Here is an 18,561-nt window from a genome sequence, read left to right as displayed (position 1 = left end):
ACATAGGAGATCATGGCCTCATGATCATGATTGTTCTTGACAAATTTTTCTGCACAAGCCATTTGCTATTGCCTTCTTCTGGGCAGTATCTCTTTCAAAATGGGAGACACCAGCCATTATCAATACTCTTCAGAGATTGTCTGCCTGGCATCAGTTGTTGCAAAACCAGGACTTGTGATATGCACCAGCTGCTCCATGGGTTCATGTGACATGATCACAGGGCTAAGTAAGTGCTAAACTTTGCCCAAGGGTGATCTGTTGACTTGCAGAGGGGAGAAGTGCCTCATACCACCTTTGGTGGAGACGTATCTTCATCCTGGCATTCAATCTACTTATATAAGCTATATTACAGATTTATACTTACTGTGCTTTTTTAATTAATACTGTGTTCTTAATCTTATTTGTTTGTACTGCATCGTATCCGTTAGAACAATTATTTCATTCTCCTTTACACTTGTGTACTGGAAGTGGCATTAAATAATCTTGAATCTTAAATAATATTGAAATCTTCTCTGCACTCTTTCCAGCTAAGACAAGTTTTTCACTGTATCTGGTAAATGCAACAGTAATAAATCTATTAGCCATAGACAGAGCCAAATCAAATGCTGGAGGAGCTCAGTGGGTCAGGCAGCATCTGTGTAGGGAACTGGACAGTTGATGTTTCAGCCTGCGCTCTTCATCTGATTCCCTGAGTTCCTCCAGCATTTCACTTGTTCCTTCAGATTAGTGTCTGCAGCATGCTGCCTCTGCAGTGTGCAGACTGGCTGTGCTCCTCTGGCACTTCACTTGTTCCTTCAGATTACAGTGTCTGCAGCATGCTGCCTCTGCAGTGTGGGGGAGAACCACCCACAATGCTGCCTCTGCCTGTGGGGGAGAACCACCCACAAAGTTAGATCACACTTATGTGATGTTAGTACAATGCAGGATGCACAGAGGAATGTGATGCCCAAGAAATTCCCCACAGATGGGTTCACATTATGGGTTATCAAGCTATCACCACTTTGTGGGGGATTCATGTTGACTTTCCTGCAGTCAGCCACTCAGAGAGGGAGGAGGTAGAGGCGTTGAAGAGTCTGGAGGAGTTCAGAGGAGACACCTGCCCTAATTTTCCACAAGTGCTTGGTGTCTTGGTGGTCCTGGCTCATCCGAACAGACGCAGAAATGACAGGATCTATTCTCAGCCCAACACATTGATGCATAGAAGACACACCAACAACTCTACTTTGTTAGGAGTTTGAGGAGATGTGGCATGTTATCAAAGACTCTTAGCAAATTTCTACAGATGTAGTGTGGAGAGCATTGACACTGGCTGCAACAGTCTGATATGGAGACTCCAATGAAGAGGATTGCAAAAGATTCTGCAGGATTGTATACTCAGCTAGCTCCATCACAATCACAGCCCTTCCCCCCATCAATGATATCTTCAAAAGGTGATGCCTCAGAAAGGTGGCATCCACCATGAAATACTCTCACCATCCAGGACATACCCTTGTCTCATTACTACCATCAGGAGGAAATACAGGAGCTTGAAGTCCCACCCCCAATGCTTTAGGAACAGCTTTTTTCCCCTGCGCCATCAGATTTCTGAATGGTTTATGGACCCTGAACTCTACCTCTTTAGTCGTCTAATTGGAACTATATACAGTGGATTCCACTTAATTGGGGGCACATCTGGGCCAGTACATTTTGGCTCAGTTAAGTGGCTACTCCAATTAATTGAAGTTTCATGGAAATAGTTAAACGGGTATAAAAAGATAAACTGCCATTTAACTGAGCAAGAAATTACACATGTAAATGAAATACAAAACAAATTAGAACACTACCATTGTATCTAATGACGACAGGAAACCTGTGCGGAGAAGTTTTTAAAGTGGAAAAGCCATTGCACTGGGGCAATTCCACTCTCTCAACCTTGGAAGTTTGGGTCTTGTGGGACAAGTAGACATCCCAGCTGGGGTCTTCCCTGCTTGCAGTGGATGACCATGACTTTTTCTGTGTCTTGTCATGCCCTTTGCTCTCCACATGGCATTGCAGAACCGCCTTCCTGGCCGTTGGATTCCACTGTAGATCTCATCCTCCCAGTCCACTGGAGCAAACTTCTCATGCTAGGACAGGCATATCCCTCTCTCAAGGACATACCCTCACCTGGTTTAGCCCGCCTGTCGAAGCGGTGTACCAGGATGTGGCTGCTGTCACATGTGTACAGCTACTTTGAGTCACAGGTGAGAGCTGAGTGTCTGGCGGGGACCAATTCAGGATAATTGTCAAATTCTTCATAATTAACATTTCCAAATTTGAAAGTGCAGTGCACAAAACAGTTCTGAATTGTCTTATCTCTTATTTCTTGCTAATTACCCATGACAAAAATCTCTGCTTTTCGAATTTACTGTAAACAACTCAACTGATACTACTTAAAAGTTGTTCATTATAAGCACAGTGTAGTATCTAATGACCACACAACACGCACATGACTTACGCAAGTTAGAAAATGTTCAGCAACATTCTCCTGCCCCAATTAAGTGGGAAAGTGTCCCAAATAAACAGGGGATAGTGGCTATTTTCTTGATTTTTTTTTTCTTTAAGTGCTTTCCTAAAAAAGTGCCCAATTAATCGGAGTCCACTGTACTTATTTTTGTAATATAGTGATTTTTATGTCTTTGCGCTGAACTACTGCTGCAAAACAACAAAATTTCACATTATATAAGACAGTGATAATAAACCCAAATCTGATTCTGTCTTGGGGCAACTTACAGTTGTCAATTAACCTTTCAACCCCCGTCTTTGCGCTATGGGAGGAAAATAGAGCATCCGAGGGAACCCCAAAGAATGTCCAAATTCCACTGGACAGGCTCGAGGTCAGGATTGAACATGCTGCTTAGAGCCCCACCGTACTTTTTTTTTATATATTGGCTAAGACACACAATAAAAGAGCATGGAAATGATGTGACAACTGTATACAATATTAGTTAAACCACAGCCACCAGATCTGGTTACCACATTGCAGGAAAGGTGTGAATGCACCGGCGAGATTTATATGGATTATTGCAAGATCTGGAGTAACGTATGGCTGTGCAAGGAATGGGTATCCTTGGGGGTGTTTTGAACAAAGAGCCTGCACAGAAAAAAATCAGAAGGACTGGCTTGTCTTTAGAAGACCCTGAAGAACTATGGTAATTACCAATGAACACACATCAAAGTTGCTGGTGAACGCAGCAGGCCAGGCAGCATCTCTAGGAAGAGGTGCAGTCGACGTTTCAGGCCGAGACCCTTCGGCAGGACTAACTGAAGGAAGAGTGAGTAAGGGATTTGAAAGTTGGAGGGGGAGGGGGAGATCCAAAATAATAGAAGACAGGAGGGGGAGGGATAGAGCCAAGAGCTGGACAGGTGATTGGCAAAAGGGGATAGGAGAGGATCATGGGACAGGAGGTCCGGGAAGAAAGACAGTGGGGGGAGGGTGACCCAGAGGATGGGCAAGAGGTATATTGAGAGGGACAGAGGGAGAAAAAGGAGAGTGACAGAAAGAATGTGTGCATAAAAATAAGTAACAGATGGGGTCCAACATATTATTCTCCGTAACTTCCGCACACATTCTTTCTCTCACTCTCCTTTTTCTCCCTCTGTCCCTCTCAATATACCTCTTGCCCATCCTCTGGGTCACCCTCCCCCCACTGTCTTTCTTCCCGGACCTCCTGTCCCATGATCCTCTCGTATCCCCTTTTGCCAATCACCTGTCCAGCTCTTGGCTCCATCCCTCCCCCTCCTGTCTTCTCCTATCATTTTGGATCTCCCCCTCCCCCTCCAACTTCCAAATCCCTTACTCACTCTTCCTTCAGTTAGTCCTGACGAAGGGTCTCGGCCTGAAACGTCGACTGTACCTCTTCCTAGAGATGCTGCCTGGCCTGCTGCGTTCACCAGCAACTTTGATGTGTGTTGCTTGAATTTCCAGCATCTGCAGAATTCCTGTTGTTTTTGTAATTACCAATGAGTATGTTCAGGGCTCAGGTCGTTAGGTTACGGAATTATCCAACAGTCAAGGATAAGGGAAACGTAGGCTGCAAAGTGGACCTGAAGCCAAACTCAAATCAGTTCTGAATCAATGGCACTTGTGGGCCACATGACATTCTCCTGATGAAGGGCCTTGGCCCAAAAAGCTGACTGTTTATTCTTCTCCATATCTGCTGCCTGTCCTTCTGAGTTCCTCCAACATTACTCTGGATTTCCAGCACCTGCAGAATGTCTTGGTTTATGATCTTCTCCTCTATTTCTATGCTCATCCCCAAATTTGAACAGCTGGTATCCCACCCCATGTCATCCACTTCAGCCCAGGTGAAGCTCTGCTCCTCGGATTCAGAACAGTCCAATTCTCTGGTTCCAAGTGCTGAAGATGTGGCATGCCACTGTTGTGCTCAAATACCACCATGGACTTTCCACTCCCTGCTTCCAAGCAGTTAGATTTCTTCTGACTTGTACCTCCAGATGCTAGTGGTTTCTGCTGCTCTAGCCCGACTGCTTCAAGGTTCGATATGTTGTGCATTCAGAGATGCTCTTCTACATACTACTGTTGTAACACATTGTTATTTGAGTTACTGTCACCTTTGTGTTGGCTTCAACCTGTCTGGCTATTCTCTTCAGAATCAGAATCAGGTTTAATATCACTGGAAAACGCCGTGAAATTTGTCATTTTGAGGCCAAAGTACATTGCAATACATAACAATAAAAACCATAAATTACAGGAAGTGTATATAAAATTAAATAAGTAGTGCAAAAAGAGAGAAAAATATTGAGGTAGTGTTCATTGTCCATTCAGGAATCTGAAGGCAGAGGGGAAAAAAGGTGGTCTAGAAGCACTGAGTGTGTGTCATCAGGTTCCTGTACCTCATCCTTGATTGTAGCAATGAGAAGAGGGAATCTTGCGTGATGGGGTCTCTAATGATGGATGCCAAACCGTTTGACACAGAGCCTTTAGAAGGTGTCCTGGATTTTAGGGAGGCTAGTGCTCATGACGGAGCTGCTAGTTTCAACTTGTGCAGCTTTTTCCGATCCTGTGCAGTAGCCCCTCCACGTCAGATGACGATGCAACCAGTTAGAACACTCTCTACGGTGCATATGTAGAATTTGTGAGTGTCTTTGGTGATAGACCTCATTCATTAACAAAGCATTTTTGCCCATGGAACTGCTGCTCACTTGGTTATTTTTTGTTTTATTAGAGAGCATGTCTTATGAAGTTAAGTTGCATGAGCTTGGGCTTTGCTTTTTGGAACAAAGGAGGGTGAGATATGACCTGCTGGAGGTCAGAAATAACTAATACCAGGGGGCATAATTTTAGGGTGATTTAAGTAAAGTACAGGGGAGATATCAGGGGTAGTTTTCTTTTAAACAGAGAGTGGTGTGTTTGTGGAACCCCCTGCCAGGAATAGTGGTAGAGGCAGATACATTAGTAGCATTTAATAGACTCTTAGATAGATGAAATAAAAATGGAGAGTTATGTATTAGATTGATCTTACAGTATGTTAAAAGGTTTAAGGTCCTTCTAGAATGAAGGGCCTGGACTGTGCTGTAATGTTTTATGCTCTATATTTCATAGTCATTACTGCCTGATTGTGTCATTCTGCTCTTTCTTGTTTGAATGCAGATATATATCAGAAATGCAAGCTGCCAATGAGAATATGAATTAGAACTGAGATTAAAAGGAGACAAGATAAGGAGCTACAAATTTGTGATGAGATCAAACTACTTTCATTGATTCGAAAGCAGAAAGCAACAAGTTCAAGAATGAGAATGGAGGGAGAAGTTGGAATTTTCACAAACTTGGAGCTTCAGAGGTTGAGGGGAGACCTGTTAAAGCTTTGTAAAACTATGGGAGGCATTGATAGGATAGACAGTCAGAATCTGTTCTCCAGGGTAGAAATGTCAAATTCTACAGCAAATGTATTTAAGATGAAAGGAGATATCAGGTGCAAAATGTCAATTCTGGACCAAAGTTGAGTCTCTGGGGGATCCTTGACAGCTGTGGCAGGGTTTGAATGCTATTACCTTTTACAAAGTGAAACCAAGCGACATAAGTGACAACAAGGCGTTACTCATAGATGAGCTCAATGCCTTCTATGCTTACTTTGACAGTCAAAACATGGAGGAGCCTTCATGAACTCCAACAACTTCCAATGACCCTGTGATTTCAGAGGCTGATGTGAGAGTATCCTTCAGCAAGGTGAACCCAAGGAAAATATTTGGCTCAGATGGGATTCCTGGCTGAGTACTAAAGACTTGTGCCTATCAACTGGCTGGAGTGTTCACCGATATCTTTGATGTCCCGTTTCAGCAGTCTGTCTCTGAGAAGAACGTGGTAACCTGCCTCAATGGCTAACATCCAGTAGCATTTATATCCACAGTGAAGAAGTGCTTTATGAGGTTGGTGAAGAAACATATCGACTCCTGCTGGAGAAGCGACTTGGCTCTGCTCCAATTTGCCTACTAATACAACAGGTCCACAGCAGATGCTATTTCATTGGCTCTTCACTCAACGCTCTAACATCCGCTAAAGCAAAGGTGCATTCATCAGGATGCTCTTTGTCAATGGGAGTTTGGCATTCAATACCTCCTTGTGCAATTGAATCCTTGATTTCCTCACCTGCAGACCCCAGTCAGTTCAGACTGGTAACAACATCTTCTGCACAATCTCCATCAGCACAGGTGCACCACAAGGCTGTTTTCTTAGCCCCCTTAGCTCTACTCGAATTATACTTATGACCGTGAGGCTAAGCAGAGCTCCAATGGCAAATTTATTTGCAGACAACACCACTGTCATAGGTGGTGATGAAACAGCAGATAGTCAGAGATTGAAAATCTGGCTGAGTGGTGCCACAACAACCTCTCACTCAATGCCAGCAAAGCAAGGAGCTGATTATTGACTTCAGGAGGAGGAAAATGGAGGTCCATGAGCCAGTCCTCATCGGGGGATCAGAGGTGCAGAGGGTCAGCAACTTCAAATTCCTCAGTGCAATCATTTCAGACGATCTGTCCTGGACCCATCATGCAAGTGCAATTACAATGAAAGCACGGCAGTGCCTTCTCTTCTTCGAAGTTTGCGAAGATTCAGCATGACATCTAAAACTTTGATAAATTTCTATAGAGGTGTGGTGGAGAATATATTGACCATTGCATCATTATCTGGTATGGAAACACAAATGCTCTCAAATGGAAAGTCCTACAAAAAGTACTGGATACAGCCCAGTCCATCACAAGTAAAGACCCCGACACCATTGAGCATATCTACACAGAGTGCTGTTGCAGGAGGGTGGCATCCATCATCAAAGACCCCAGGCCAAGCTCTTTTCTCACTGTTGTCATCAGGAAGGAGGTACAGGAGCCTCAAGACCCACACCATCACATTCAGGAACATTTATTACCCCTCAACCATCAGGCTCTTGAACCAGAGGGGATAACTTCACTCACCCCATCACTGAACTGATCCCACAACCTATGGACTTTCTTTCAAGTATTCTTCATCTCAGGTTCTCAATATTTATTGAATATTTATTATGTAACTCTTTTTTCTTTGTATTTCCACAGTTTGTTGTCAGTTACACACTGGTTGGCCATCCTGTTGGGTGCAGTCTTTCATTGATTCTACGATGGTTATTGAATTTATTGAGTATGCCCGCAAGAAAATGAATCTCAGGGTTGTGTATGGTGACATATATGTACTTTGATAATAAATTTGCTTTGAACTTTGAGATGTGTGGGGCAAGTTTTTTTTTACACAGAGATGGTGGATGCCAGGAATGGACTGGCATACGTGGTGCTAGAGGCAGAAACAATAGAGGTATCTAAGAGGCACAGCAGCCAGGTGGGCACAGCGCACCATGGCAGTGCAGTGGTTAGTGCAAAGCTAATACAGCTCGAGGCATCGGAGCTTGAAGCTCAGTTCTGGCACTGTCTTTAAGGAGTTTGTACATCTTCCCTGTGACCGTGTGTGTTTCCCCGGGCGCTCCAGTTTCCTCCCATAGTCCAAAGATATATGGGTCAGTAGATGAATTGGTCATTGTAAATTGTCCTGTGAATAGGCTAGGGTTAAATAGGTGGGTTGCTGAGTGGTGTGGCTGTTGGGCCAAAAAGCCTGTTCTGCGCTGCAGCTCTAAATAAATAAATAGGTATAGAGGCTGCTACATAGATATATACATATGCAAGGAATGTGGTCTGAAGACAGATTGAGATGTACTTTAATTTGGCATTGTAGGCTGAAGTGCCTGTTCTTGTGCAGTACAATTCAATGTTTTAATAGAAAATGTCCTTTCAATAATGGTGGTGGGATCTTCCTTTGTTAAAACAAGTTTTTAGAAATGGAAATGCATAAGTAGTTGATGGACCAAGTGGCTTCTATGTTGTAAAATTCCATGATTTAATGAATTTAGTGTTTGCTTTCATGATTAATCACAAGATTTCCCTATGAAAACATAAAGTGCTTCACTGTTTTGGTTGCAATAACATTTGTATTTTTAGATTAAACATGAACTGTAAAATTTTTCATTGAAGGCTCTCAGTGATGAGTGAATTCTATGGCTGGGTCACCGGGGCTGACTTGTAAAGCAGATGCAAAAGAGGGATTGTGTCCAAAACAACATATTTCTAAAATTGAGAACAACAAGAAAAACTTTACTTGTGGGTGGATGGGTCAAGAGGGACTTGGAATTCTCATAGCATTTTAGGCAGTCACAAAACCGTTCTCTTTAAACCATGCTGTTATCTGCTTCTTAATTGCATTATCAATCTTTAAAAAATAGTTTCAGAACCGGTTTCTCATGACCATTTTATGGTCCGTATAAGCAAGGCTCAATATCCTGCGTTGTGCACCTCCTTTTGTCCTTCTCCCCCAGTAACGTTCTGAAATGTTGACTTGGGACGTAGATTAACAGAATAAATTACAGAGTTATCCAGCACAGAAACAGGGCCTTCAGCCCAACTCATCCATGTTGACCATCTGAGTTAATCTCAATTGCCACAAAACAACAAATTTAATGACATGTGTCAATGATAAAGAACTTGATACTGATTCTCATTCTGCTTGGCCCATATCCCTCTAATGCTCTAATGTTCTCCCGGTGACTGCATGGGCTTCCTTCCACCTCCCGTAGAGGTACGGGTTAGGGTTAGTGAGTTGTGGGCATGCTGTGTTGGTGCCAGAAGTGTGATGACAATTGCAGGCTGCCCAACACAATCCTCGCTGATTTCATTATGATGCGAACTACGGATTTCACTCTGTTTTGATGCACATGCAACAATAAAGCTAACCTTTATAATCACTCTCTTAATCTCTTAAACTAGTGATTCCCAAAGGGGGCGGTTACGTGTCCTAAGGGTTCATTAGGGGAAACAGAAGTCATGGCGGGGGGGGGGGGCACGTTTATGGTTTTTGAAGGGGGAGGGTTAAGCGGCGGCCTAACTTGAGGATGAGACCTGACCGATCGTTAGTAGCGCAGGCACTTCCAAACAAAAAGGATGAGGCATCGAAACACAGGAAGAACCATAGCTCTGCAGGCGATGAGCACCTCATCGTCACAATGCATCTGAAACTTGCCAATCTTATCCAACCTTATCAATCAAACAGACATTATTGGAGATGCATAAATTAGCAACCAGGGTGCCCAATATTTTCCGTTTACTCACGGTAAGGAACTAGTTCATGCAATTTAACAGCTGGTAAGTCAGGCACACCCTCTCAACTTTCTCTACCGATCTATGGAAAACAGGTCATGCAACGATACAGCGCTGGCCGGAATAAAGCGGTGAAATAGAGCCAATCAGTGAACTTGCTGATCCTGAGGATTCCTCCTGAGGCGCTCAAAGCGACCTCAGTTTCATAAGTGCAGTCAAGAATCACCTTTGGGGATTATAAGACCTTGTGTGATTGGCGAATTCTGCTAACTGGAATAGCATAAAGGTAGCTTGCTGAACATCAGCTCTATCCTGACTAATATTCAGATTCCAGTCTGAATCTTTGTCAATGTAATTTTCGCTCTTGTGATTGTCTTCAGCTTCGCCTCATCACTCCTTTGCTATTATCATTCCATCTGTGTCAACTCACTGTTGGTGTCAACGTCCAATAGGCATTCCTAGTTTTTGTTCATTTTAAATTTAAACTTAGCCCCGTTAATGATGGATAAATATGTACCATGCAATTTCTATGAGTCCAAAGGCAGTGAAGCCTTGAATTCTAACCCTGCTACGAAACAGAAACTACAGAGAGTGCATCAATACCATGTTACATACCTGGAGAATGCTTTTATTCCATTCTTGTCAGATCAGTGATGCCCTATGTGTCTTATTTGTTATACTGTGCTGTCTAATGAAGCCATAAGACCATCAAGATTGCAGGAACACTTCCGTAAAAGGCACTCTGAAAAGGCTACTTATGGTATTACTCATTTCCAGAAGATGAAGGAAGCATTTGAAAGCATTGCACACTTGAGTCATTTACCAAGAAAGCTAAAAATTACCTTGATAGTGGTCTCATTGCTTCTTATAATATTTCCAAAATGATAGCAAACAGGAAAATCTCATCCAATTGGTGAAAGTTTAACAATGCCTGCTGTATCAGAAGTGCTCAGCACTGTTCTCAAAATGGATACCAGTATTTTAAAATCAATTCCTCTGAGTAATAACTCTATAGCTTGTTGCATTTTCAAAATGAGTGAAGACAATGAGTATCAACTCTGCACAGAGCTACAAAAAACAGAACTTGGGATACAACTGGATGAGTCAACTGTGCAAGACAACAAAGCATTTCTAATGGCATATGTATGGTTTATCAGCAATGGAAAAGTTTATGAAGGGATTCTGTTTTATAAAATGTTAAAAACAAACATCAATGGAGAATCAATCTATGACGAGCTCAAAATGTATATCAAAGATAAAAGTATTCTAATTGGGAACATGATTTCTTGTGCAATGGATCGAGCACCATATATGACAGGTTGCTCTGCTGGTTTAGAGGCATTTATGAAAAAAGAAATTCTAAGTCTGTTTGTAACCCATTGTGTAATTTATCGTCAACATCTTGCAGTCAAAAACCTCAGCCAGCGACTTCTTTCAAGTTTGACTCTTATAATATCTGCTATCAACAAAATTAAAGCACATCTATTAAATAGCAGAATATTTCACCAGTTATGCCAAGATAACGATTAAGAGTTTGAATGCTTGTTTCTTCACACTGAAGTGTGTTAGGCATCAAAAGGCTGCTGCTTAAAATATTCTTTTGATCTTTGTGACACTGTGGCTGAATTTTCGCTCAAAGTCAACAAAAACTTGGGAAGCAAGATTGAACTTCTATGTGGAGATGTGGCTTCTGAATGACAAAATGAACATTCTAAATATACAACTGCAGGGTGAGAATTTAAATTTAATCCTGGCAAAAAGTGCGGTGCAGATTTTTATCGAAAAAATTGGAAATACTTAAGCAAAACAGTGTGGAAAGAATGTTCTCACAGTTTCCCTGCTTGGAGACTATGGCACTCTCTTTCACAGAGGTGATTTGCAAGAGTACTACTTACACCTGCCATCATTGAAGAAGAACTTTCAGAATTGATACAAGGATTTGAACGATCTGGAAATTCCAGACACAGTAATTAACCCATTTCTTTGCAAGGTGGAAGAACGGGAAGAAAGCCTGCAAGAAGAACCTATCGAAATTCAGAAGGATGAAGAAGCAAAAATGCTTTTCAAAGATGTTGGCTTTTGTGGTACGTGGCTACACTGTCATATCAAGTTTCCTGGTCTCTGGAGAAGACCCAAATTGCTCTTCACTGCATTTCCATTCTCCTGCCTTGTTGAAAGTGCAGTGATCCTCTTAGTCACAAAAAACAGAAACCGCTTGAACATTGTTATGCATGGTGACTTAAGGCTTTTGCTGTCACAACTTGAATCAGATCCTTCAACTTCTGCTGAAAACCCTCAAGCTCAAGGATCACATTGATAATGAAGCTGCTCCACAGCGCATAGGTACTGTGTACGCTAGGATTAAAAACAAATAAAAATTTAAAGCAGAATCATTTTTCTCATGTAAACACAAGAAATTCTGCAGATGCTGGAAATTCAAGCAACACACATCAAAGTTGCTGGTGAACGCAGCAGGCCAGGCAGCATCTCTAGGAAGCGGTACAGTCAACGTTTCAGGCCGAGACCCTTCATCAGGACTAACTGAAGGAAGAGCTAGTAAGAGATTTGAAAGTGGGAGGGGGAGGCTCCCCCCCCCACTTTTACACTCCAAGGAGAAATGCTCCCAGCCTGCTCAACCTCTCACTCAGTCGCTCAAATCCCTGCAACAACAGAGCACATCAATGATATAATTCCCCTCCACCATCCGATTTCTAAAGACAGTGAACCTATGTACACTACCTCATTCTTTTTGTTTCTTTTGTTTTGCTCTCTTTATGCACTACATATTTAATTTAATTTTTATAGCTCTTTCTTATTGTAATTTATACATTTTTATGTATTATGTATTGCAATGTACCGCTACCACAAAACAACAAATTTCACGACATGTGCCAGTGATATTAAACCTGATTCTGATTGAGATATTACAGGCATCACAGAGGAACTGTTCAGTGTCAAATAAAAGTTTAAAAAAATGGTAAGACCTGAGTTTTTTTCAAAAGAAGTATCTTCCAAAATACAGATGACAGCTATGTACTGAAGTGATTGCAGTTTGAACACTGCATTACTAATGAATTTGTTACTCACTGAAAATGGAATCTCACATTTTCATTCAGTGCAATTGGATCCCCATGCCATTGAATACCTTGTGCAACAAGAATATTACCTGTGCTGCAAGAACAAAAACTATTTATCATTTGAATAGGATATTGCAATTTCCCACAGTTACCCATCTCCAATTTCCTGATTGAGCTCTAGTAAGTTGAAGTAAACTGTAAACCAATTTCACAGGAAGTGAGTGAACAGAGTAACGATTTCACAGGAAATGAGTAACTTCGGTGTAGTGCACATTTTACAGCTCCAGGAACAGTGCAATGCGCTAACTAAATCATGTTGGTGGGTTAATTAGAATTCTGAATCTGATCAGCATTAGAGCAATGCATCATACTGACACCCTTAACCATTATTTTTATGGGGAATTACAGCACGGTTACAGATCCTTCTGGACCAATGAGCCCACACTACCCAAATATACCTTTATGGCCAATTAACCTACTAACTTGCACGTCTTTGGAATGTGGGAGGAAGCTGGAGCACCTGGAGGAAACACATGCGGTCACAGGTAGAACATACCAACTCCTTACAGACAGTGATGGGCATTGAATCCAGGTCACTGGCGCCATAATAGTGTACCAGGTCTTGCATATGGAGTACTGTATATCATCCTTTATTAGTCAGACAGAGTGGAACATGGCGATACAGGAACATGATGAGGTGAGTTACTCTCTCACTCTGTTTTCCCATTCAGTGAGACCTTGCCTGAATATCACATACTGGTCCCTATATTACAGCCAATCAACAACTTAACCAACTAACAGCACACACAAAATGATTGCCACGTAGGCACCAGTACAGTATTTGCTTTAGCTTAATCTGTGTGATATACACACTTTATATTGCAAGTTAAGGCTCCTAAGTTAGGGCAACCACTGTAGTGTAGCAGTTAGTGTGATGCCTTACAGCACCAGTGGTTAGGAATGGATTCAATTTCTACTGCTGTCTGAAAGGACTTTGCTTGTTCTCCATTACCAGGCGGGTTTCCTCCGAGTGGTAGTTTTCTCCCACATTCCAAACACATACAGGTTACGAAGCATGGTGACATCATCAACTGCCCTCAGCACTCATGATGTTAGCTGTTGATGCAAACGATGCATTTTACTGTGTGTTTCCATGAATGTGACAAATAAAGCAAACCTTATCTTATCTTGTACAGGTACATGGATAGGAATGGCTTAGACCTTTAGAGGGATAGGACCAAATGTGGGCAAATGGGACTACCTTAGTCAGATATTCTGATAGGCATGGACCAGTTGGGTTGATGGGCTTGTTTTCATCGTGTACGACTGTACAGCAAGTACTGATTTCCCTGAAAGTAGAGTCACAGGTTGACAGGGTGATGAAGAAGACGTTTGACATATTTACCTTCATTAGTCAGGGCACTGAGTACAGTAGTTGGAATGAGTTAGGATGAAGGGCCTGTTTCTGTGCTGTGTGGTCTCTCTGACACAAATGCTGTGTGGGTGTTGGCAGAGTATTTGTCTTCCCTTCATTAATGTTGGAATGATATCAATTCTATGGAGACTTTTACTTCTGGATTTTACCAAATATGAACCAGAATAAATTTGGAAAAAACAGCAGAAATTTCGATCCTGCAGCTGAGGCCTCATTGGTAATATTGGTCTTTATCTAACAGTTATCTTCATTCCATCTACCTACAAGACCAGCAGTTTATTCACTAACCCCAAAAGGGCATAAAGAGGGAAAGGGAAATCTCATTAAATTTATTGAACATTGAAAGGCCCAGATAGAGTGGACATGGAGATTTCTGTCGTGGGGGAGGGCACAGCTTCAGAATGATGTCTCTTTAGAACAGAGATGAGGAGGAGTTTCTTTAGCCAGAAGGCAGTGAATCTGTGGAATTCATTGCCACAGACAGCTGTGGGGATCAAGTCACTGGGTATATTTAAAGTAGAGATTGATTGATTCTTGATTAGTAAGGGTGTCAAAGACTATAGGGAAAAGGCAGGAGAATTGTGTTGAGAGGAAAAACAAATCAACGATGATCAAATGGTGGAGCTTACACGATGGACCAAATGGTCAAATTCTGCTCCTTTGTCTTATGGTCCTATAAAAACTAGGAGGTGGAGGAGGAGTTAGTCATCTGGCTTGTCGATCGTATTCCACCATTCAATAAATTCATGGCTAATCTAGACACAGATTCAGTTCCATCTACCTGCCTTTTTCCTATAACTCTTAATTCCCTTGGAGAAGACTCAATGGGATTGAATGACCTAATTCTGCTCTTTTGTCTTATGGTCCAAGATCACATCCTTTGTCTCTGACGACAATGACTCACAGAGGCTGGAAGAATTGAGGATTATTAGCTGTGTATTTATCCTTTGAATATGGGTAGTGGTTAATTTGCTGGTCTGGTAGTTAAGACTTTGACAAAACATCTGCAGATGTGAAACCTCACCATGGCATCCAGGGAATTTAAATGCAGTTAATTAAATAAATGGAATTAAATGAAAAATGTAGTTAGTCTCTCAAATAGTGATCATTAAACTACTGAGTTGGCATCAAAGCATATCTGTTTCACCGATGTCCTTAAGGGGAATATATCTATTGATCTATAGTCAGGCCGATGTGAAATTCCAACCTGCAATGATGGTGATTGAATCTGAAATGAGATGGCTAAGTACACATTCAGATGTATTTAAACCACAACATTAAAACACAAGAGAGAGACTACAGATGCTGGAATCATACACAAATTTTCTGGAGGAACTCAGTGGGTCAACAGTAACTATGGCGGGAAATCGAAAGTCAACGCTTTGGATTGAGACCCTTCATCTTGACTGAAAGATAGATGTAGTCAGTGTAAGAGATGGAGTAGTTACTGCCCTTCCCATCTCCCTCCCTTCCATACCCTACCTCCCGCTCCTATCGGATCCCATTGCCATCTCCACATATCACCTCCCTGCCTCTGTTGCTAATCCCTCTCCTCCTCCATCTGGCTATCACCCCCCCTCCCTCTCCTGGATCTGCCCATCACCTACCAACTCTAACTGCTCCTTTTTACTTCCACATCCACCCTACAAGGAACATACCAGTCGGACTTGGGTACTCGAGACACTGAGTATGTGGAGAATAAATATAAAACCATTACTGCCTACTTACCCACGAGAACAAAAGAAAGTGCATGAGGAAGACCACTCGTGCCATCCTGTTCTGGCCCTCTGTCACTGATTGACGACTTGCTGCAAAGATTCCAGAGATACACACTTACCCAGTATCCAGGTTTCGGACAAGTGTTGGTTCCTAGGAGGCTGGCTTCCCTTGTACTGCCCAATACAAATTCCAGCTTTGCGGAGTGTCTTGCACACCTTTCCCCCACACAACTGCACAAGTCTCTCGAGCATTAACGCCGGTGGATTGCTTTGGGGTGAAATGAACATCAAGGGCTGATCCACAAACAAATCCTGCCGATAGGGTCCTTTTGATGACTGCTTTTCTATTCGGCAAAGCTGTTCAGAGAAGAAAATAATATTAATAATCTAGGTGTGCAGTGTCCTCCATTGCGAAGTAATCAAAAATAAATTTCAATTAAATTATGGTGAATTTACAGAACATACTGTAAAAATATAGAACTGACTTGAAAATTATAGCTGAATTGATGAAATGGCAATCTTCTTTTGAGGGCATCACTTGCTTGAGAATTACAAACAGAAGACAAATGTTTCTTTCTTTACTTTTCAAATCTTTTTATTATTATTATTCAAAAATAACACGAGTACAGAGAAGTAAACAACACTTACAATGTCTCAAGGAAAAAAAAAACATTATTTTAAGGATTGAAAATTTTTGTTATAATTTAAAAAACCCTACTAAGCAGAAAACATGGGGGAAAAAACCCTATTAGTTGTACAACCTGGAGCCATGCGTCATACAAAAAGCTTCAAAAGATAAACATCAAACCGCCAGCAAGAAAAAAAGATATACCAAAAATTTACAATAAGATCATAGAGGAAATCTATCAATTAACTCAGGTGATAATAATGAGCAAATGAACCCCACCTTTTCTCAAAATCAAATAAAGGTTCAAAGGTTTGACTTCTAATTTTCTCCAAACTAAGACATAGCATCACTTGAGAGAACCATTGTGACAAAGTGGGAGCTGATGCATCAACAAAATGGCCCTCCTAGATATCAATGTAACAAATGCAATAACATGTTGGTCAGACACAGAGATACCACGAATATTTTGAGGAATTATTCCAAAGAGTACAGTTAATTTGTTAGGTTGCAAATTAATTTCAAGCGCTTTAGAAATCGTCGAAAAAATTGACTTCTAGAACTGTACCAGTATAGAACAAGACCAAAACACGTGTGTCAGTGTAGCTATCTCAGTTTTACATCTATCACAATAACTATCAACATTAGGGACTATTTTAGACAATCTCTCCTTCGTCAAATGGTAACGATGCACAATTTTAAATCGAATCAGTGAATGACTAGCACAGATTGAAGAAGAGTTAACCAGCTTCAGAATCCGCATCCAATCCTCCGTCATAAAAGTCAGATTATGTTTCTTTGACTTTGTTAAAACATACAATCATGTTCCCTAACAGTGTGGGAGAGGTGGCTGGGTGCATGGGGCAGGGAGATTGTTTGGCACAGCTAACAAATTTTATCTTAACCTTCACTTTTAACCATTCCTGAACCTGGTGGCGTGAGGCCTGAAGCCTGATGGCAGCAATGAGAGGAGAGCATGACCTAGATGCTGGGGGTCCTTGATGATAGCTGCTGCTTTTCTGTGACAGCTCTCTGGTAGATGTTCTCAATATGCAAATTACCATGGTGACCACATATGAAGAAGAATTGGCTGCCAAGCCTGATTTGAAATGCTCTCAATCCACATACTTTCATCTGCTTCTTAAAATATTCCCATTCTTGGGCATGAAGGAAATGAAGACTTGGATTTATTGGTTTCAAGTTGCGTTTATTGTCATGTGCGTAAGTACAGGTATAATGAATAATTTGCAGCATCGCAGGCACACGAGTACGGAAAAGACACAAGATATAAATTATACACAGATTAAACATAAGTAATAAAAGATAGTGATGGAAAAAAAGACAATGCAAAACAAGGTATAAGTGCAAAACCAATATAAGAAATAAGGGTTCGTGCTGAGATCTCTGCTATTTGAATGAAAGTTTTAGGTAGTCGATTCGCAAATTTGTACACAATGTTAAAATTGGTGAAGTTGTGGATGGTGAGGAATGTTGCCAAAGGACACAACAGATAGACCTGTTGCAGATATGGACACAGAAATGGAAGATGGAATTTAATCAGTGCAAGTGTGAGGTGTTGCACTATGTGAAGTCAAATGTAAGGGATTAGATTTAGAGTTAGTATTAGACTAGATTTTATTCAATTAGCTTTATTTGTCACATGTACATTGAAAATTACAGTGAAATGTGATGTTTGTGTCAATGACCAACACAGTCCAAGAATGTGCTGGGGCAGCCCGCAAGAATTGTCATGCTTCCGGCACCAACATAGCATGCACAGAATTTACTAACCCTAACTGATGCATTTTTGGAATGTGAGAGGAAACTGGAAAGCCACACTATCATGGGGAGAACATACAATCTCCTTACAAACAGCAGTGGGAATTGATGGCTGGCACTGTAAGGTGTTGCGCTAACTGCTACACTATTGTGCCGCCATACAGTCCACTGTAAATGGCAGGAGCCTTGCAGCAGAAGTGACTGGTGCCTGGAATATGCTAAGTAAAGCGGTGGTGGAAGTAGGTACTGTAGCAGCGATAAAGGGGCACTCAGATA

At 41.6% G+C, this 18,561-nt stretch overlaps 1 protein-coding gene across 1 annotated transcript in view; it reads right to left on the bottom strand.

The window, feature by feature from the left end:
• The window catches only part of mcph1 (microcephalin 1), a 286,557-nt gene that overhangs the window by 12,751 nt on the left and 255,245 nt on the right, over nucleotides 1-18,561 (bottom strand). The window contains exon 14 of the mRNA XM_072251122.1: nucleotides 16,001-16,238. Coding sequence (XP_072107223.1) covers nucleotides 16,001-16,238 — 238 coding nt within the window. The remainder of the gene's footprint in view (nucleotides 1-16,000; nucleotides 16,239-18,561) is intronic.

This window comes from Mobula birostris, chromosome 2 (assembly GCF_030028105.1).
Source record: "Mobula birostris isolate sMobBir1 chromosome 2, sMobBir1.hap1, whole genome shotgun sequence".
Taxonomy (NCBI): Eukaryota; Metazoa; Chordata; class Chondrichthyes; order Myliobatiformes; family Myliobatidae; genus Mobula; species Mobula birostris.
The sequence above is the reverse complement of the archived record's forward strand: the minus strand, read 5'-3'. Positions and strand labels throughout refer to the sequence as shown.